This window comes from Biomphalaria glabrata, chromosome 14, assembly GCF_947242115.1.
Source record: "Biomphalaria glabrata chromosome 14, xgBioGlab47.1, whole genome shotgun sequence".
Classification (NCBI taxonomy): Eukaryota; Metazoa; Mollusca; class Gastropoda; family Planorbidae; genus Biomphalaria; species Biomphalaria glabrata.
The window spans coordinates 32787709-32809737 of NC_074724.1; the positions used below are offsets into that span (position 1 = coordinate 32787709).

At 36.1% G+C, this 22029-nt stretch overlaps 1 protein-coding gene across 1 annotated transcript; it reads right to left on the minus strand.

The window, feature by feature from the left end:
- Window positions 1-657: 657 nt before the first annotated feature.
- Window positions 658-5317, minus strand: LOC129922997 (uncharacterized). Its single transcript, XM_056011621.1, has one exon. It carries the CDS (start codon window positions 5066-5068, stop codon window positions 983-985), a length of 4086 nt encoding a protein of 1361 aa, XP_055867596.1. The 5' UTR covers window positions 5069-5317; the 3' UTR covers window positions 658-982.
- Window positions 5318-22029: the final 16712 nt, after the last annotated feature.

Sequence of the window (22029 nt, forward strand, 5' to 3'; positions counted from 1 at the left end):
AACGAGGCCAAATGCCAAACACACTGGGGAAACTCCCCATTGTCTTTCTCTGTACCGCATCAGCCAGGCTGGTGTTTATCATAAAAAAGGCCCCTTAAGGAACATTGTGTAGACCCGCATCAAGTTTCTAGGGGTTTTTGTTAATCCCCGATATTGCTCCAGATTCGGTCCTTATGCACCCCAACGAGAGTTTTGTTTTTGCTCCCTAAAGCACTAATCGTCTCTTTAAACAACCGTTCCCACTCGCGTGCCACGGTGAGACTGAGAAGAAATGCCAAGGTATAAGGTGATAAGAAACTTGAGACCAAGGACATGAACAGATAGAAACACTTAAATACGAACTGTTTTTTTTTTTTATTAAACAAGGACTGTTTATACAAAGAAGTTCTGCTGATATAGAATTTTGTAGCTCAAGATTAAAACGACAATTTCACTTTTGTTCTTAGCCACGCGATTTTTTTTTTAAATTGTTTCTTTTTTTTTTCTTTATGAATCTTGCGCTGTAAACTAAAAAGCACTATATTATTATCCTATACTCTTAAGCGAGCAATTCTTGTATGTATGTATGTACTAGCTTTAATTTTACCCGGCTTTGCTCGGGTTTTTTCCCCTACAAATAACATGCATTAATTCCGCTTGAATACTTAATGACGTGAACAAAAGATGGTAATTTATTTAAGAAGTATATCAATTCATCTAGTAATTAAAAAAAAGATAGTCTATAATAATGTTAGCCTACATTTCTGTTCGGTGATTTCAAGTTTCTATTTAGATCTGTTTATTCCATTGTTCAAGAAACCTTAGCCAGTGGAGTAAAAGCTTCCCTTTATATCGTGTTTAAGTAATCAGCTCGAAAGTCTGGTTCATAGTTTGCTAAAGTATCCCCACAGATGAAGTGAATCAAACTATCCATACGATGTGTACACAAAAGTCAAACTCTGTGTGCTGTTACAGCCAGAGCTGTTTCTCTGAGTTGATCATTTTAACATAAAGCCTGTTGATATACTATGTTTTTGGTTTTGTGCTCAGCAGCAAATACAAACAGATTTCGTGGAGAACCCACACGGGAACATGCAACGTAAAGTTGGCCATGAGAGAAGCAGGGGGATTCCAGGTTGATTCCTGCAACTTTCAGTGACTGCCCCTGTGCTTTGTTTATTGTCATTGCAAATGCGAGCCGAACTGGAAACTGCAAACGCTTAAATTCAAAGGGCAGATCAGATGGTATGAGAGGAATTCTAGGTATAAAAACATCTTCTCCCTTGGCACAGCCAGTCAGAATGGTTCCTTCAATAAGGTTTGAAAAAAGATTTTTAATGATTAAACGGGTTCCATTGCAGAGCTTTGGAGGATCAAGATTTCTAAGGAGAATGATCGGAGCACCAATTTTGAGTTGAAGATTGTGATGTGGAAGTCCTGGTGGTTCCAAAGAATTCAGAAATTCTGCAGGATAATATAAAGCTTGTGCAGGGTCTAAGGTACTGTCAATCGATTTGTAAAGTTTGCAATCATCAGGCAGCTGGTTTAAAATGTCGATGTTGATTCTATTAACAGAGTCATTTGTAGGTGCAAGAATAGCTCGTTCACACAGCCACTCATGGTTTCTGAAATTTTCTGGTAAATTACAGAAAACATTAGATTTTAACACTTCGAGAGACTTGACTATGTTGCAAAACTGTGAAGGAAAATTTATAAATCCATTTGAATCAATGGGAACTTTGCCGTCTCCAATTGTTAATAGTTGTTTAGAAAAATTAGCAGCATTTTGATCTTCAGAAAGTTGAACTCTCATATTTGTCTTAAGGGTTATTTTTTCGACATACTTCCAGAGGTATGAAGCTTTAAGACAGGCGTTGAGCTCATCTGCAGGAGTTGACTTTGGAATTACTGGTAGGGTTTGTCTAAAGTCACCAGCTAACATGACAACTACTCCGCCCATTAATGCTTTGCTATTTTTCAAATCTTGCATTAACATATCTACTGCTTCAAGAGCCCTTTTGTGAGACATAGTACATTCATCCCATACTATTAAACTGCAAATCTGAAGAATTTTTGCCTGGCCAGAGTCTTTGGATATGTCACAAACAGGAGTATCACCATGAGCCAAGTTTAGTGGTAGCTTGAAGGTAGAATGTGCTGTCCTACCCCCTTGAAGGAGTGTAGCTGCAATACCAGATGAAGCCACTGCAAGTGCAATCTTGTTTTGTTGCCTGACTTTAGCAAGAAGAAGATTAATGAGGAATGTTTTGCCTGTTCCCCCTGGTGCATCCAGGAAAACTATTCCACCTTTCTTGTCAGTAATTAAATTTTGTATAGTATCATATGCTTTTCTTTGGTCTGGCACCAATTTCGGTTCATTTTCAGTGATGAAATTGGAAAGGTCATCAATATTAAAACTACGCTCACGCAGTAATTCTCTGCAAAAAGCATTTCTTTCGGGTGATTTTAAGCCTACATGTTTCAGGTCTTTTCCAGCCATTGTTAAACATAGGTCTTCCAGGGCAATCAAGGCCTCATCATATATTATGTTTGAAAAATCAATTAGAATATCTGGATTTTCTCTTCTCTTTTGTAGAAGTATGTCATCACTCAGTGCATTTTTATACTTTTCCCAAAGATCAAGTGGATTTGATAATCCACATGTTGTCAACAAAAGAGCAAAAAGATGGCGTACTCTCTGTGCTGTCCCTGTCTGAGCAGCCTCGGCCAGAGCTGCTTCCCAATGCTCATCGTTGTCTAACATGCCTCGTCTTTGGCAAGCCTCTCGAAAGGTTTGGCACACCACACCTTCAACAGTTTTTAAATTAGTAAAAGAGGTCGGGCCTTTTACAACATGAAGGAGCATGCGCAGATAAAAGCATTCTGCATTTGTTGGATGCACAGTGTAGACTCGTCCAAGGGCATCACTCATTTTTACTCCTGGATGATCTTTGACATCAATACCTTGCTTTCTTCTACTGAAACATTTTTGGGATGTATTCCATGTGTAATATTTTGGTACGTCACAGTAAAGCAATGTTTGCGCAAAAGGATCACTCTGACACAGCTCAAAAAATGCAAGAAGGGTAGATTTTGGTGGCGACTGTAACTTTTCTTTTAAGCTAGCTGCATCAAAATACATTCTTTGACCATTTTCTAAGTGCACACTAAGATGTACCACAGTTGGGTGACGTTCGTGTATTGAGAATCCCAATATCCGCCAAACAGCTTCATTGGAGCTGATGTATCTTCCAGATTGAAAGGATTCAATTTCATCCAAATTTGGTCCACTTTTGTGCAATCCGAACATCGCCTGGTCACTACCTTTGTTGACATACTTAAAAATATATTTGATAGATTTCACTGAGTGACAAAATTCTACATTAATGTGAGCACAAAACATTTTAATTAGCAGAGGATTATAAGGAACAACCCATCTGTTGTCAATTATTATTTCCTGCCAAATATTTCCATTTAGTTTCTTGATTTTCGCGGTGTATCCTCCATCTCCTGGCTTCCTTCTCCTGTACAATGGATATCCATCTTCACTTGATTGCGTTTCTTGAATTAATCTTCTTGGAAATTTTTTGGAACATTTTCCTTCTATCATGCAGGGTGAGATACTGTTAAAACCTCCACACGGACCATGGATCATATTCTTTGTCACGATATCAAAAAGTAGAGGATCTTCTTGAGGGTTCGGAATCTCAGCACTGATGATGCTATCGACGTCAGTGGGTTTTATTTTATTTTTGAGCCAAATGAGAATGTGGGAGTGTGGAAGGCCCCGCTTTTGCCATTCAATGTTGTACATCCAGCATCTAGTTTCACCAAAGATTTGCGATTTTGTGATTACTTCTATCATTTTTGCCAGTTTTCTCTTAAAAACACGTGCCAGTATGTCATGACGGTCAGTTGGTTTCTGTTCATCTAATAGTGTCTCCTTTATTTCTGACCAAGCCGGATTGCACGTAAATGTAATGAACAAATCTGGTCGACCATAGTTACGCACAAATGTCATTGCATCCAGGGTGTATTCATGCATGTGTCGGGGACTACCAGTAACAGAAGAAGGTAGAATTACCATTTTACCTAATTCATTTGGATCGGCATCATTTTCAATGGCATCTTTCAAGTGAATATATTCGTCTGTTCGAAGTTTCTTTTGGTTTAATCGAATGAACAATAACCTCTCACTTTCAATCTTAGCATACATATCTACGATGTATTGATGGAAAAGATGTTGACACATTAAGATGTGATTGACTTCGCCTTCTCGCTGCATTATCCTAAATGCATAGTAATCCATTGCGGACACTTTCTTCTTTGGAACAGGGACTCCGGTTAAAGGATCAACCTGCGGAATTCCAAAGTGGTATCCATCTTCACCTTGCCAAAAGATGATTGGGTACTGCAAAGCATCGTATGACCTGTGAGTCTCTGCAACTCTTTGCAAGGTGTTGTTTCTCCTCTCAAGTACTATATCTCGTTTTCCAAATTCATTTCCTACCATCACAATGGCCACCTCATCAGTAATCGGAGCATTAAAGCGTCTAGGATGTTCTGTACTGGGTACTCTATCAGCTCTAATAATTACCTTATAGTCATCAGTTGGCATTTTGTCTAAACTTGTTTTAAAGAATTGAACATAAGGGTTATGTTGGTGTAGAAGCTGCTGCAGGTCAACTATTATGTCTAGTTGCGTGTTAGGTATCAGGGTGTTTCTATGCGAAGCTTCTTCATTGCTGTTTCCCATAAAATATATTTGTAGGAATTGAGCTCGCTCGTTGGGCAATGGCAACAATGATCCAATAGAATGGTAGACTTGACCTTGCACCTTAAAAGTTGGCATAAACCCAGGCTCTTGAATTTTTTTAGCGCCAAATGATGTCATTTGGAAACACGAATTGTATTTTCTTATCTGTTGACGAAAATGCCTTGCTTTGGCTGTTTTTTCAGACATTAGAGATTTTAAAGGCTCTGGTGGTGGCTGGAGAGATGACAGTTTAACCTTGCCATTGGAACAGCACATGCCGGGGGTTTCTTCCCTCCATTTTAAAGCATGACAATGTCTACATTGAACATTCATTTTCCCTAGTTCTACTTTTGGATGCTTGGAGTAATCGTATAGGGAGTTGTAATTAAAGGCAAGTCCTTTTAAATCGCTCAGTTGTTCACGTGCCCGTGACACACTTGTAGCATTTTTAATTCCAGAAAGCCTGATTTGCTGATGTTCAGACGTTTCAGCTAACCTATTAAAACGCCTTAATTCAAGTCTAGATGACCTTTCTTCTTCTGATTCATGCAGCCTTGAAGTCACATTTCTCTCTCTGTTATCTTGTAGTCTACTGGATCGCTCTTCTTCTGATTCTTTTTGTCTTAAAGTCACAGTTCTCTCTCTGTTCTCTTGTAGTCTACTGGATCGCTCTTCTTCTGATTCTTTTTGTCTTAAAGTCACAGTTCTCTCTCTGTTCTCTTGTAGTCTACTGGATCGCTCTTCTTCTGATTCATGCAGCCTTGCAGCGAAATTCCTCTCCCTGTTATGTCCAAGTCTTTGTTGCCTTCTATTTTCACTTTCAGTGCTGCGTTGTAGAGCCATTTTTTTTGCCCTAGGTGCAATTTTTCCAATACATCTTTTTTTTGGTGGCATAATGAACATAAAATAAAAAAGTTGAATAAGTGACGTTTTATTGAATAGCCTGTTAACACAAACAGTTTTCTCACCTCCGATTTTCTTTTTTACCAATCCAAAAGGTAGGCTTCAACGTTCGAAAAAATCACATACGTTTCAAGTAACGATAAAGCAATGATAAGACTATTTTTTTCAAACAGAAATATACACAATTTAGCAATAATTGCAGAATACATTATTTGATTATTCACATGATGACCCGTGTTTTTCCATAGCCGAGTAGGCCTAAATTTGTGGATCAATCGCTTATAATAGATTCTTACTATCCCAGTGAGAAAATTTCATATCAATTGTTACATGCAGACGATATCTAGTATAAATTTATATTCATTGCTAATTTCCTATAGATATCTGCACATTTGTTTCCCTTTTGTCTATACAAACATGTATAATAGTTGAACTTTATAGTTCTTTCGAGAAAGACACAGAGACAGAGATTCATATAATTATAATAGATTGTGATCAAATTCGTCAATGACTAAAACACTTTGAGCTTGTGTTGACGTAGCTCTAAATCAGTATATATGTCAACACGCTAAAGCCATTCACTTTGATAAGTAGATCTCTATATCTAGATCTAGTATAATCTAAACATAGATGGTAACCATGGTTTACCCAACTGGACCCAAGTGTAGAATAATTGTTACAGATCTATATTATAGACCTACAATTACATCTATATGTAGATCTAGTTATAAAATAGTTTTTTACTTCAATTATTTACGCTATATGTAGACTTTCGGTCCCTACCAATAGTAGTTTAAATGTTTTTCAGCAGAATATTGTAGATCTATAATCAGTAAAGATAGTGAGCTCGCTGTCTTGTTTACGTTTTAGAAATTATTGAATAGACTCACGTCTGAAACTGAAAAGTTATCTTTAGAAATATGAGAGTTCCAGTCTCCAAATGAGAAGAAAATAGTTTATTAGATCTAGATCTATCAACGAAATTAAAGCTTTTAGATCTATTTTAAAAATGTGCATGGTTAATAAAAAAGTATAGTCACATATATAAGAGAGTAGGCTATATTGAACTATCATTGATTTAAATTAATAAATAACGCAAAATAGAGTTTAATTATTCAATTTATTATTCAAATGTCAACATCTGTTTTTTTGTTTTTTTTGTAGCTCTGTGAGTTCATGACCCCTTGACGCGTCGCCTTGGTGACAAAAAAAAAAGCGATAAAATATATTTTATAATTAAAGCAAACGCGTAAATGTAACTGATAATATAACATTGTTAGTTTAATTTTATTTAGATCTAGATCTAGACTCTAAAAAAAATACGGATGCCATAGTAGTCTAGTCTATAAATAAACACTTTAAGCTTGGGTCGACCTATTTAGATGTAGATCAACACGCTAAAGCCATTCACATCTATAGCGCATGCGTGACCTTTTTGGTGCGCGATATGAATGAAAAATGTCAACACGGTAAATAGAAATGTGTAGCTATGTTGTAATGAAGTCAAGTAATGGTGCGCGCGAGCCATGGAAAAGTGTGTCAATGCGGCTAAAGCTATTCGCATTTATAGCGAACGATTTTATGTAAAAAATGATTTGTAAACTCAAATTTGAAGGTTAATTTTCATTAAATAATGTATGTTCATGTGTAAAATTACATAATTATGTTGTCTCAAATGAGAGCCAATTTAGATCTAGCATTTTTTTAGTACGCGATTCATGAATGAATATAGATCTAGGCCTTTAACTCTGCTTCGCAGATGAATGTAGCTTTAGAAAACCAAATTTGAATGTTTATTTGATCAAAATATGAAATGAATGGACTTTAATTAATATATTTATGTGTTTAAGTATAAAACTATCTGTGCGAAGAGAAGTTTTATCATCTTAGAGTTGAATTAGAGTTTTAGATCTAGGGATGGGATTATAAAGTAAACAATTAAACGAATTAATATTTAGTACGCGATTCATTACGGAATTGTCTAATGAAAGAATGTTCGTCAGGAAATCTGTAGTTACAGATATAAGGAACTAATTAATGTAAAAAATGCTTTTGAAACACAAAATTGAAGGTTAATTTTATTATATAATGAAATCAATGGATCTTCTTTTGTATTTTCATGTGTCAAAGTAAAAAACTATCTGCGCAAAGTGTATTTCTTAAAATTAGATCTAGGTCTAAATCCTTTCTATCTTTTCTCATGTCAACATTGTAGACATGGCCTAGATCCATAAAATACTATAGCTGTAATAGAGTCGGACAACTTTATTTTTTTTGAGGGTCTTACATTTGTTTTAGGGCTACAATACATTCACTAAGGTCTAAGTTGGTACCCAAGGAACATTCCTGCCTAGTTTTATCAAGATTGGTCAAGCGGTTTTGATGTCTATAAGTAACATACATACATACATACCCCTCACATTCTACTTTATAATATAGATATATATTTATATTTATATATATATATAAATTTTATTTCGAAAACGGCTCTAACGATTTTCTTTAAAAGTTCACGGTATGTGCATAATAGTGAGAAAAAAATTCTCAACTCATTGGCCACATCGGGAAAACTCAAGGTCGACCGTTATATCGGTTTGAAAATGGCTCATTATCGAAAAATTTATTTTGGCTAGAATGTTTTATGAATGAAATTTTCTATATGACGTCAATGGGAAAAAAAACTTGACACCGCTTACGTCACTAGGCTCACAGCAGTACACTAAGACATTTCTTCGCAAACAAGAAAAAAGTTTTAATGATTCAATTGGCGTAATTAAACATTTGCGCACCATCTTAATTTACATTGATCCATTATGAAACTATGGAAGAAAAATAATGAAATATCTTTATGTATGATTAGTTATTGTGTTTTAAAGGCTTTATAAATTGTTTACACTTGAATTGCTTACACCCATAGGTAGCTTTTACTTTGTTATTATTTTGCTGGTGAATTATTGCAATGTGTTTAAGCTTCGAAGTCTGCTGTCCAATACCAAAACGTAGGAAATGGTCATAACACAGCTTATCTATGCCTTACTTGCACAATCAGGGCCGGCCCTAACATTTGCGGGGCCCTATGTGAAAAAAATGAGGATTGCGCGTGGACCAGTAAGGGTATTGATAAGGATAATAAGTGAACATAAAGATTTTGTATTAGAAAATAAATTCGTATTTGCATTACATTTTTATTAAATGAAAGCTGACGATGCCGTTTTTTTATATCACGCGTAGGACTGGCGTTTACCATATTGATTGACACCCCAAAGTGACAATTTTGTCTTTTTAAGGACATTTTTATGAGTTTCAGGAGATTTCCAGGAGCTCCTTGAAAACAAGGAGACCACGGGAACCCTATTATAAATTATAATGGTTTAATTTAATAATTTACACCTAGAATTAGCGCGGGGCTTTTGAACCTTCGGGGTCCACCACTGTGACAGCATAGGCCTAGGGCTGGCCCTGATGATATCCAGCTCGCGGTCAACGAATTTTAATCACGCTGCTGCCTTTTTTTTATTTGTTAACCTATAAACCTCGGTAAAACAGAAGTCATGTTCCAAAAGTCACCCAATAAAACCTACTCAGCCCAAAGATCACTGCCATAGACATCCCTTAAAGTGGTAGATAACTTCACATTATCTGGGAAGCATTGAATTGACGCATTGCTTTAAAGAGAGTTTGATATGTGATCATGGATAGTCGTGCTTTTGGACGCCTCCAAGCGAGAGTGTGGCGAAATAAATCGCTCGCCTGTCTACGAAAATCAGTGTCAACCAGTATTCTCTCAACTCATCTATGTGGATCTGAGACATGAGTACTTTATAGAAAGCAACTAAGACTTCTTGAACGACTTCACCAAAGACCACAATACAAACAGCGATATTCTTGCAAAATGGTATGAAATTCGAGTCCGAAGATAAGTGAGGAATGCAGTATTTCCCTTTGCTGTGCAGCCCCAACTGTGACCTACATATTTTGCCACATCCAGGGCAAGCATAACCATTGTCCGCAGGTGGCCGATTTAGATTTTCTTTTCGCCGTCTGCGTTTGTTCTCGGGAGCAGATTTTCTTTTTGTCTCAAATGTGTATCCCGCGGCCTTCGTGAGAGACCTCCAGCTGTCTCGTTCGGAGGCCGCATACAACCAGGTGCTCTCTTCTATGTCAGCCAAGAAAAGTTGACGACTAAGCTGGTCTTTGAAGAATTTCCGTGGAGCGCTTCTGTCACGTCGACCACATTTTAGCTCACAAAAAAAGACTGCCTTTGGCATTCGTTCGTCTCCCATACGGGATACGTGCCCTACCCAGTGCAACTGTCGGACCATAAGAAGTCCCTCTATACTGTCCATACCGGCGTTGGCAAGGACATCGCTGGTTGTAGTGCGGGTCCTGCCACCGTATGTCCATGATGGAGCGCAAGCATCTTTAATGAAAGCACTCAAGAAGTCTTAGTTTTTTCTGTAAAGTGTCCATGTCTCAGAGCCATAATGAATATACTAATTGCAGTATTAAATGTCATGAAGTAACCATTTTAGAAGTTATACTGCAAAGACTTTCTTACAAGCCTATAATAGCCCAATAGTTCTACATGAAAGAAGCAATGTAAAACGTTAAGACGTGAGCTGTGGTTTTCTATAGGGACTTTCTATTCTTATCGCCATGTACAATTACATTGAGAACTGAAAGAACTAAAAAGCAACTCTTCGGATTGATAGTGTTTACCCGATAGTTCATTTTCGTAATTACAACAATATTCCCAAAATAACTTCGGGTAAATATCCTTCCTTAACAAATTATTCATCCGAGCGAGGCTCGGTCACCTGATATTAATATAAATATGTGCATTAACAGCCAGTATAATCTGGTGTCTGTCTCCAAACATTTAAAAAAAAAGAATTGTATTGCTAGTAAGTAACTAAACTAAGGCATTAACAGCCATAAGGACAATAAATGAATTTGCGTTCGTTTCCCAAATTTACATTCTAATTGTAACATGTTGTGTATAAGTAAAAATGTGCCAATAGTAAATGGGCTTACAAAGAGCTATTGTACATGCATACTGTCAGATGTTAGATAGCTAGTTGAGTTAGTTGGGTTGGGCACTTTATTAGACTGACGGTGAACATACATGTTATAGTGACGACATAAACTTTGGGTTAGAGATTAGGATAGACTTTTATTGACCAGCTACTGCTAGACTCTTGAGGGGATAACATCGTTATTAGTGACAGACTAGACCGTGGCCCATTCTGTAATAAACGTTTGTTTGAAGTTCACCTTGAGTCAACTTGGTCATTGAGTCTGTGATACCTGTTAGCACCTTATCTCTATTTGTGACGTGTGCATGATTTCAAGAACTCGCGATTGAAATACATCAAACAAGGTACGCATGCATCTATGGATAAATAATCATCTTTAGAAACACTTCAGCTACACCTGACTACACAAGCATCCGTTACAGAGAACACATTTTAATCTTTATTTCATTCTCTATATGGCTTTGGTTGACAAATGTCTCCCAGGTTTTAGTGTTTTCTGTGCTGCGATTACGAAGTGTAATAAAAATGTTAAGTGTACAAGATGATCTTTGTCTTCATGCCTTATTCTGTCTCTCTGTCTGTCTGAACAAACTTGTGTCTGGGAAAGATCCTAAAGAGATTTAAATTATTACATTTCTGAATGTGTAATACAGTGATGCCCAAAATACGGCCCGCGGGCCACATCCGACCCGCGATGCAGGTCTAACCGGCCCTTCAGAATTTCTCTCCGCAATAGAATAAATGGGAATGTAAAATATATGATAAAAAAAAAATAACCAAACCGTCTCCTTGCCATTTTTAGTTCACTTCTTTTGGTAGCGCCGTGATTGGTAGCTTGCTGGTCAACATGTGAGTGTAAAATGCATGGGACTGCTAAACAAATACTTGGCTTTGAATGAACACAATAAATAGAAAAATGGACACATTTTGTTTTATACAGAATACATAAAGTATATCTGTTTTAATGGAGTATTTGCATTGCAGCCTGTCATTCAGAAGTTTGAAACATCCAACTGATTGCTATAGAATTAATGTTGGATACAACTTGTTTCTAATCAAAATGTCGTCTGCTCTATTGCTTTTCCATTTTCGCAATGCTGTGGCCCGCGACAAGAGTGTGGGGAATTTATTTGGCCCGCGGGCTGTAGAAGGTTGGGCATCACTGGTGTAATACAATTCAAAAAAAAAACTTTTAAGATACACAAAAATGTGTCAGAATCATAAGATATACATCAGAACAAAGTTCGATAATTTCCATGTTATGCTGTTTGTTGTTTTTAATCGACAAATGTCTTCTAGACTTAGTGGTAAGGTCTCAACGTCTTGTAATAACTATTTAAATATAAGGTTATACAAGGATCTTCTTCGATGTGTCGATAGTGACATTTTTCGAAGGGCTTTCTTCCATCCCCGCAAGTGCAATGCACATGTTCCTTAGGTACCCCCCAACATGTTTTTTTTTTCCCTTCCTGTTGTTCTAAAATCTCTTACAACCTTTCCATTTAATCGCCATTTCAAGCTGAGAAACATTTCCATGGTATAATATGATACGAAAAAATAAACAAGTGACATGAAGTGCCCGCGGGGGCGTTGACTGCCCCTGATATTGGAGTGGGTTAAAATGATCCTATACATTTTTTCTTATGCAAACGTTTGAAAGATAAAGATATCGTTTCAATAATATTACAAACTAATAAGCGCTTTATGGTTATATTTATAAAGCACTGCGCAGTGTAGTAGTATTTCTATGTTGATGTTAATCGAAAAGAATCTCTACCAGACCTTAGTTTTCTTTCTATGCTACATTTAGGAAGTATGAAAATATGTTAGCGTGTAATATGATCTTATTCAGCCTGACTTAGTCTGCGTCTCTGCCTGTCTGAACAGACTTCTGTCTGGGAAAGATCCTAAACAGAATGAAATTATTCCATTACTATTATGAATGGAGTTGGTAAAGTAGCTTGCACTATACTGTTGTAATTAATATCTATTTGTATTCAGAGGGCTTGTTTAAACAGCTGTCTGTCTCAAAATATATTTTTTATTCTTAGAAAAATTAATGGTAATGTCAATATTGCATAAACTAAGTCATTAACAGCTATAAGAACAAGGAATGAATTGGTGTAATCTCGAAGTGGGTCACCCTAAAATGTAAATATCGTCATAACAACGGTATGTACTGTAAATTACTGCTATTAACTATTAGCTTTATTAACTAAAACGTTGACTTTATCTTTGAAATGCCATCTCCAAAATGTGCTTTAAATGATTATTAACCTAAATTAAACAAAAAGTGTGGCCTGATAATCTGTTCATTTCGATGTGATATTTTCGTAGACTAGAAAAACTAGTCCACTTAATAATATATGCAAGAAATGGAACTTATAATTTAAATGGATATATTTATTTCCTTGATTCACATTTTTAATTCCAAATTTATGGGGAAAATTAATGAGATTACATTTTTCTGTCGTGTTAATTATTTACCCTGCAATTTTTCTTCTTGCATTTATTTTTTTAGCCGTGACTGGTATTATTGGAGGCATTAGTGGTTCAAATGAAAAAAAACAACATTTTAGATGAAGTGATACGATGATTTTCTCAAACAATGTCTTCTCTTGACGATTGGCTTTTTATTGACAATCCTACTTTAAACAGACTCGCCTTTAAAGAACAGAATTATATATTGTAATCCTTTTAAAGCAGCTCAGTATATACTGTCTACTGTAAACCAGTATATAATACTTATTTATTCTTTCAGTTTTGTACTTCATTTAGAATTTAGATTCAAGCTAATAAGTTCCCTTCATTCTCGTCACGTGCTTCATTGAGTACTGTCTGGTGAACTTTTCCGTATCTTTGTGTTTTTTTTTTATATATTCCTTGCTTTCAATAAGCAAGATGTGCCCATAGTGGGTTTTTTACGTAAGAGAAATCTTATCTTATCTTATATAATACAGACGTTATTATACGGAGCATGCTAATACAATAAACGTAAATGATTTCGATTTAATGCTTTGTATGGTTTTGTTTGACTAATGTCAAACTAGGCCTGGTGCATTCAGCGTTTTATTAATATAATGTAATGAATAAAACTCTTCGACATTGTGATACTGTTGAGTATAAGACTCTTAAAACGAGGCCTATGAAAGTTGCCTCCATCTTCCTCTCGGAACAAACTTCTGACTGGGAAAGGTCCAAGCAAACGTAAATTATTATATCCTATTACCGATAACTCGAATCCCAAATTTAAATTCTAATTGTTAGTTTTTGTGCAATATTTGTTTAATGTCTCAATAGTAAAGGGATTTACAAAGAGCAATTGTACAAAGCATATTATCAAAAATTGTTTTGATGATTTACAATTTAATATATCTTTTATGACTCAGTCTGATGCATTCATCAAAATATTTTCAAAACAAATTTTGATAATTTCTTGTTTCAATCTTTTTATGAGTTTATTTGACAGTTGTCTACTTAGCTAAGTGCTTTTGGGGCAGCGATTTTGTTTGACAGTTGTCTACTTAGTTAAGTGCTTTGGGGGCAGCGTTTTTGTTTGACAGTTGTCTACTTAGCTAAGTGCTTTGTTGGCAGCGTTTTTGTTTGACCATGTAACTACGAGCGTAGAACTTTCTCTTATTCTTCTTCGACATCGTCATAAGAGTTAAGTACAAGACTCTTGGATCTCATGACCTATAAAAGCTTGTCTCTATCTTCCCGTCTGGACAAACTTCTGACTAGAAAAGATCCAAACAAATGAAAAATAATTAAATTCCTAAATGTCATAAGGCATACATCAGAATAAAGTTCGATGATTTCCATGTTATGCTGTTTGTTGATTTGATCGACAAAAGTCTACTAGACTTAGAGCTAAGGTTCCCACGTCTTAGAATGTCTACGTAAACATAAGCTTATACAAAGATATTATTCAATGTGTCAATAATGACATGTTTCTAGTGGCTTTCTTCTTTCCCCACCTTTGCGATTGGTTTGATCTTTAGGTACCCCCAACTTGTGTTCTAGTATATGAATATAAGAAAGATAAAACAAGTGGGGAGAAATAACGTGTAAATAATCTTTATCAGACAGACAGAATGAGGAGACATAAGCTTTGTAAAAATGTCTCGTAGATATTTCTCTTCTCAACGCTCAAAAGCATTAGAAGACGTTTCTGACCTAAAGAGGATTCATGAACCAATATGATCAGTTCACATGACCTATTAGCGGGTATAGCTAAAAATATTCAATTAGAATTATAGCAAGATTTAGGTATTTTAGGTCAACAGATCAGCGTTAAAGGTGTGCTGGCACGTTCGTCCAGTCGCATATTGGCCCCTACTTGCACTGCCTAGGTTATAAAGGCTGACAAAGCCACTTTTAGCCAAAAAAAAAACAAACAAAAGAGTCATGATGAAATATAAGCTTCAGGAAAACCTTTGAGCCTACAAACTTCATAGAATCCCACCTATAGTCATCCGTTCGGTAAAGCCTATCTGATGATTCAATACAGAGTTGAATCCCTCAGAGACAAGGCTACAAAACTATGTTACGTTTGGGAGTACCCCATCAGCCCTGCACTTGCGAAGCAGGACGTTTTGGCGCCGCCGTTTTGGCGACGCCGTTTTGGCCCCGCCATTTTGGCGCGAAGGCCGTTTTGGCGCGAGCCGTTTTGGCGACGGGACGTTTTGGCGCGAAATACATTATGTACGTTTATTGTATTATTTCTTTTAAAAGAATTATTCATATCTATGTTTTGCATGAGTGTTTGTGTTAAGACATATTTTTCACGTACTAAATGTAAATGTGTGTTTGTTTTTCACATCATTTTCTTTAATAAACATTTTGGCTTGTGTATGTGTGTTTATTAAGAGGCACACTTTTATTTTCAAAAAAGTTTTTTAAGATATTACTTTAAAATTAAAAACAAAAACAAAATGAAACGATCATAGACTAAAAATGGATGCAATTATTTGTTTACATTAACATTGGTTTGTTTAATGACTGTTTGGTATCTCCAACTATACATACCAAACACTTGCTAATAATAAGTAAAAATATAATACATGTACCATGTTTCTCAAAATACTTTAAGTTAAGTATACATAGACACCATGGTTATTCGCCTAAGTCGCTGGAATTCAAGGGTTCATTAAAAAAAAGCTACGTGCTTATTAAATTATCGTCAAATGATATCTCGCGCCAAAACGTCCCGTCGCCAAAACGGCTCGCGCAAAAACGTCCTGTCGCCAAAACGGCGGGGCCAAAACGGCGTCGCCAAAACGGCGGCGCCAAAACGTCACGTACCGCTGCACTTGTTCGTCACAAAAACGGCCCCTTGAATACCGACATTGACATTTTTCTAGGGGCTTTCTTCTATCCCTTCAAGTGCAATGGACTTGGTCCTTTGGTTCCCCCAACCAAAGGTTTCTCATTTCTTCCCTATTGCGCCAATCTTCTCCCCTTTCCACTTGATTGCCAGGATGAAGCTGTGAAGCGATGCCCTGGTACAAGATTAAAAGAAACTTTAACACGTGACACGAACTGCCCGTGGAACCTAATTTACCCACCTCTGATGTAGGGGTGGGCTAAAATAAAAAAATAAAATATTTTTCTTTTATACAGTTTTTGGTATAAAAAGGATTTGTTATATAAGCAGAGTGTTGTAAAGAATCAACACAATATGTTTATACTAATGAATCCGTGCATTAAGGCGGCTAGTCCATACAGCTGTCTATCTACAAAAACTTTCTCTCGCAATTAATAACCAATGCAGTTAATGCATACATAGCCCTAAAGACAATGAATGCATTTGCGCGATCTCTAAACCCACAGTTTTCGAGCTAACAACATTTAGTTTAATAAAAAGTAATTGAAATATTATGATACTGAAAACCATGGTTTATGTCAACAAGATGTTAATGTTTTCAGCTCCTAAGCTTTATATGGCTTCAATCACTGCATCATAGTCCAATATTTGAAGTATATGTTTAATTCTAAAACCAGGTCTTTTCACTTATATTCATTTTTTTTAACAATGGATAGTTTTATTGCCTCTTGGTTTCACTGTTTTAAAAAAAAAAGCAGAAAAAAAAAAAGGTTCTATCTAAAACTTTGCATTGGTTAAGTGATTTCCTTTATTTCTTGTCTGTGTGAAGGAATATTTTGTAAGTTATAATTACGTTCTGTACAATCGCTCACTTTCTCTTATTTTTTCTCTGTCTTTTTTTTTTTTTTTTTTTGTATTATTTACTATCTCTTTCTCTTAGTTTCTCTCTTTTTTTTCTCACTCTCAATTACTCTTTTTTTTACCTTTCTCCAGTAAATAATTACCAAAAGGTAATGTAGAATGTAATCAGCAACATTGATACGATCAATGTATAAGAGTGAATCTTATTTTATTAATATTATATGATATTACGTCATTGTTTGTTGTTTATGTTTTGTGCGAAAGCAAAGGATCGAACGGAAATAAAAAGATAGTTATATAAGTCTACCTTGATAAAGACAGTCTCGTTATTATCATTATTATTTAATAACGTCTACAGTAATTTATTATTAATCTGTGACAACAGAACATGGTGTCCGAAGAGGTTTCAAATCTTGTGTCAGATCTGGTGTTAGATTAGGTGTCAAATCTAGTGTCACATTGCTTTAAATTGCTGGTAACATGTAGATCTAGATCTAGTGGTTTCTAAATTGCTAAAAGTACATTTTATTTGTGGTGTCGTTAGTTCATTTATTTAGATCTAGATCTAGACATAGAATCTAGAATCTGTACGAATAATGGAATTATTCGATCCTCCTAAACCGTTGTCACTAGACGGTAATCTATCTGAACGATGGAAAAAATGGAGACAAAGTTTTGAACTGTTTATGGTCGCCACTGAAAAGAATACGAAGCCCGAGCCAGTGAAGAAAGCTTTATTGTTACACCTGATCGGTGAACCCGCTCGAGACATCTACAATACTTTTCAAGTATGTGAAGATGAGACTGTAGACAAAGTAATTGAAAGGTTTCAGAATCATTTTTTGCCTAAGTCCAATGGCAGATTTAAATTCTTCTCAAGAAAGCAGAAAGACGGAGAAACGTTTGAATAGTATTATACTGAGTTAAAGAATTTGGCAAAAGAATATAAGTTTGACAACCTTCGAGATGAACTCATCAGAGATCGATTGGTATGTGGAATACAGTCGGATCGAGTGAGAGAGACTTCTGAGAGATGTAAACTTAACTTTAGAGAAAGCAGCAAGCATAATTCGTGCTGACGAGCATACCCAGAACCAAATGATAGATATGAAAGGACTACATGTGGATGCTGCTAATAAATTACAGAAGACAGAAGATAGAAAGCCATTCAAAACCTCACAAGAAAATATGGCAAAGAATATTGTAACAAGTTTCATTAGAGATTGCAGATCTTGTGGTGGATCTCACGGAAAATACAATTGCCCAGCATTCGGACAGACATGCCGAACATGTAAAAAAAAAGAAATCATTTCGCTGTAAAATGTCGTTCGAAACACTTCAAGGCTGTTGATTCACTGGAAGATGAAAGTCAGGCAAGCCAAGTAAATGAGTTGTGGTTTGAAGCAATTGGTACTGACAACAATGTCAAAGTTTGGATGGTTGATGTCAATATTATGGGAAAAATAGTCAAAATGAAGATTGACACAGGAGCACAAGCTAATGTGATATCAGGGTCAACGTGGAACAATTTAGAAACTGATACTCAGTTGAAGAATTCAAATACTACCCTACGAGCATTGGAGGAAGAAGCATTAGAACTGAAGGAAGTTGCATCGGTCACATTTAAAGTCGGCGAAGTAGAAGTTAAAGATGATCTGTACGTGATCAAGAAAAGTATAAATCCTATACTAGGTCTGAAGACATCTATTGCTTTAAAACTAATTGAGGCAAAGAGAAATGTCGAAGTACACGATGTCAAGCAACAAAATGAAGTTCCACAAGTGTTGATGAAAAAATATAAGCAAGTATTCGAAGGACTTGGTACATACAAAATGAAGTATCACATTAAACTGACGTCAGATGCAAAACCAATTTATTCAATGTGCGCGCAGAGTTGCACCATCACTCTTTAAAGAATTGAAAAAAAAAACTCACACAAATGCAACAAGATGGAGTGATCACAGAAATGGATGAACCAACAGAATAACTTGGTTATAGCAAAGAAGAAAGATAATTCTTTGAGGTTGTGTTTAGATCCCCGAGAACTGAACAAATATATAATGAGAGAACATTTCACTATACCAACATTTGATCAAATCAATAGTTCACTGGGAGCAGCAAAAGTGTTTAGTATACTTGATCAAAAGGATGCATATTGGCAAGTTGAGTTGGATGAACCAAGCTCTTATTTATGTACATTCAATACTCCGTTTGGAAGATACAGATTCTTGAGAATACCTTTTGGTATATCCTCAGCTAGTGAAGTATTACAGAAACGTGCTTATCAAGTATTCGGAGACATACCAGGTGTACATATCATGTCAGATGACATGCTGATTGCAGCAAAAGATGAAAAAGAACATGATCAAATTTTTGAAAATGTTCTGGAGAGAGCTAGAAAGAACAATGTAAAGTTCAACAAGAACAAGATACAATATAAACTTTCTGGTGTTAATTATCTCGGAAGACAAATTGGAGCAGATGGTATTCGTCCAGATCCAGCTAAAATCAAAGCACTAATGGAGATGCCAGCACCAACAGATCGAACAGGAATTCAAAGACTCCTAGTGATGTTGAACTTTCTGTCAAGTTTCATTTCAAACATGTCAACAATTACCAGTCCATTGCGTGAATTGCTAAAGAAAGATGTATTGTGGCAGAGCAAGAAAATGCTTTCCAACTAATAAAGAAAACACTTAGTGAAACTCCAGTTCTGCAATTGTTTAACCCTGAAAAACCAGTTACTATTCAGTGTGACGCTTCTTCTAAAGGGTTGGGAGCATGTTTAATGCAAGAAGACAAACCAGTTGCGTATACGTCAAGATCATTGACAGAAACAGAGTGCAGATATGCACAAATAGAAAAGGAAATGTTAGCTATAGTGTTTGTAGCTGAACATTTTCACCATTATATTTTTGGAAGAACTGTGACTGTACAATCAGATCACAAACCTTTGCAAACTATTGTGACGAAGCCTTTACACAAGATTTCACCAAGACTTCAGTTGATGATGTTAAGACTGTTGAGATATCGATTAACAGTAACTTACAATCCAGGTTCAAAAATGCAAATAGCTGATACGTTATCGCGTGCGTACATCAATGGTCAAGAACAATCAAATTAAAATCATGACATGGTTATAAGAATTCATAGCGCAACAGCACAGTTTCCGGGAAGTGATCAGAAGATTATTGAAATTAGAAGGAAAACTGAATCTGATGCTAAATTGAAACATGTAATTAGCTATGTCAGAGAAGAATGGCCAAAGATAAAAACTCAAGTTCATGAAACAGTAAAAGTGTATTGGTCATTTAAAGACAGTATTCATAAAGAGAATGGAATATTGCTTTATGAGAACAGAATTATAATTCCTTTAAGTATGAGAAATGAAATTCTCGACAAGTTGCACACAGGTCATTTTGGTCTTGAGAAAACCAGATTGAAGGCAAAACAGAGTGTGTTTTGGCCAGGATTGTCCAAAGATAATTTTTCGACAATAATGAAATGCGCAACATGTGCAACGTTCAAAAGAAATAATGTGAAGGAAAAATTGCTACCTCATGTTGTACCAGACAGACCATGGAAAAAGGTTGCGACAGATTTGTTTGAATGGTGAAACAATGACTATTTGCTTGTTGTGGACTATTTCTCTAAATACCCTGAAATAAAACGACTGGAGAACAAAACAGCAGAATGTGTTATCAAGGCAATGAAAGGTATTTTTGCTAGACATGGCATACCGGAAGAAATAGTGAGCGACAAAATGCCATTCAATAGCTATTAATATAGAGAGTTTGCTTCTGAATGGGATTTCAAGATAACAACATCAAGTCCCAGGTACCCTCAATCAATTGGACAAAGTGAGGTGTATGTTGGTATCGTAAAGCAGATATTCAACAAAGCATACAAAAGTGGGAAAGATCCATATCTCGCTATGCTCGAGTATAGAAATACTCCGATAAGCGGACTGCTTTATTCGCCATCACAACTGCTGATGAGTAGAAGACTCAGGGAATCATTCCAACTGATCACAAACTATTGAAACCATCGAAAACTGAAAATGCAGAGACATTACTCAACAAACGACAGATGGAAATCAAAAGTGAAATACGATGCAAAAGCAAGGTTACCTAAAGACTACTCTGTCGGGGAGAAGGTGAGAGTTCGTCTAGGACAAACATGGCAGAAAGCAGTCGTCATTAAGAAACATCCATCACCCAGATCTTACATCATAAAGACAAATGATGGGAAAACGTACAGACGAAATCAACGGTTTTTAAACAAGAGCTACGAAGAAGACATCTCTGGATACTATGATACCGACGAAGACAATGAACAGCAAACTGTTAGAACAAACGAAACAGACAATTATAAACCAACATCTAGAGAACTTGCTGTGCCGGTCAAGACAACCAGAAGTGGTCGAGTTGTCAAAATTCCTTGTAAATATAAGTCTTAAGGATGTGATAATAGCTTCAAAAGGAAGGATGTGCTAATATTATATGATATTACGTTATTGTTTGTTGTTTATGTTTTTTGCGAAAGCAAAGGATCGGACGGAAAAAAAAAGATAGTTATATAAGTCTACCTTGATAAAGACAGTCTCGTTATTATCATTATTAATTAGTAACGTCTACAGTAATTTATTATTAATCTGTGACAACAGAACATTATCCTTTGAAAACTTGCGGGGGTGAGGGGGGGGGGAAGACGATATTCGTACAATAAGTTATTTTGGAAACCTTACAAAGAAAAAAAAAGCGCGATAGATTCCCGCGGGTTTTTTCTTAAGCGCCGACTCCTCCTGGCCTTGAAATTTTCGTGGGTTGTTTGCAATATTTGTTTCGAATTCAATAGCCCGCCCTGTAAGTAGATCTAGTAATTAGAAAGTCAATTTTAAAACATTGTCACTTTTATTTGAAATAGCCGTTAGTTGAAAGTAGAATCTTTTGGGCTGATTACAGAGTGTAGATGTAGATGTGCAATAAGTTCATTTGTGTTCTAGTTTAAAATAAATTCTAATTATCTTCTTTTAGTAGTAAGTTTCTCAAACTTTGGGTCCTCCCGGAGGTGGGGGCGGGGGGTGCAAGTACCTTTAATTGAGGGAGGGGGGGGGGCTCAATTTCCTGACAAAAGAGTGTGTGTGTGTGTTTCCTAGGCGGCAGTAA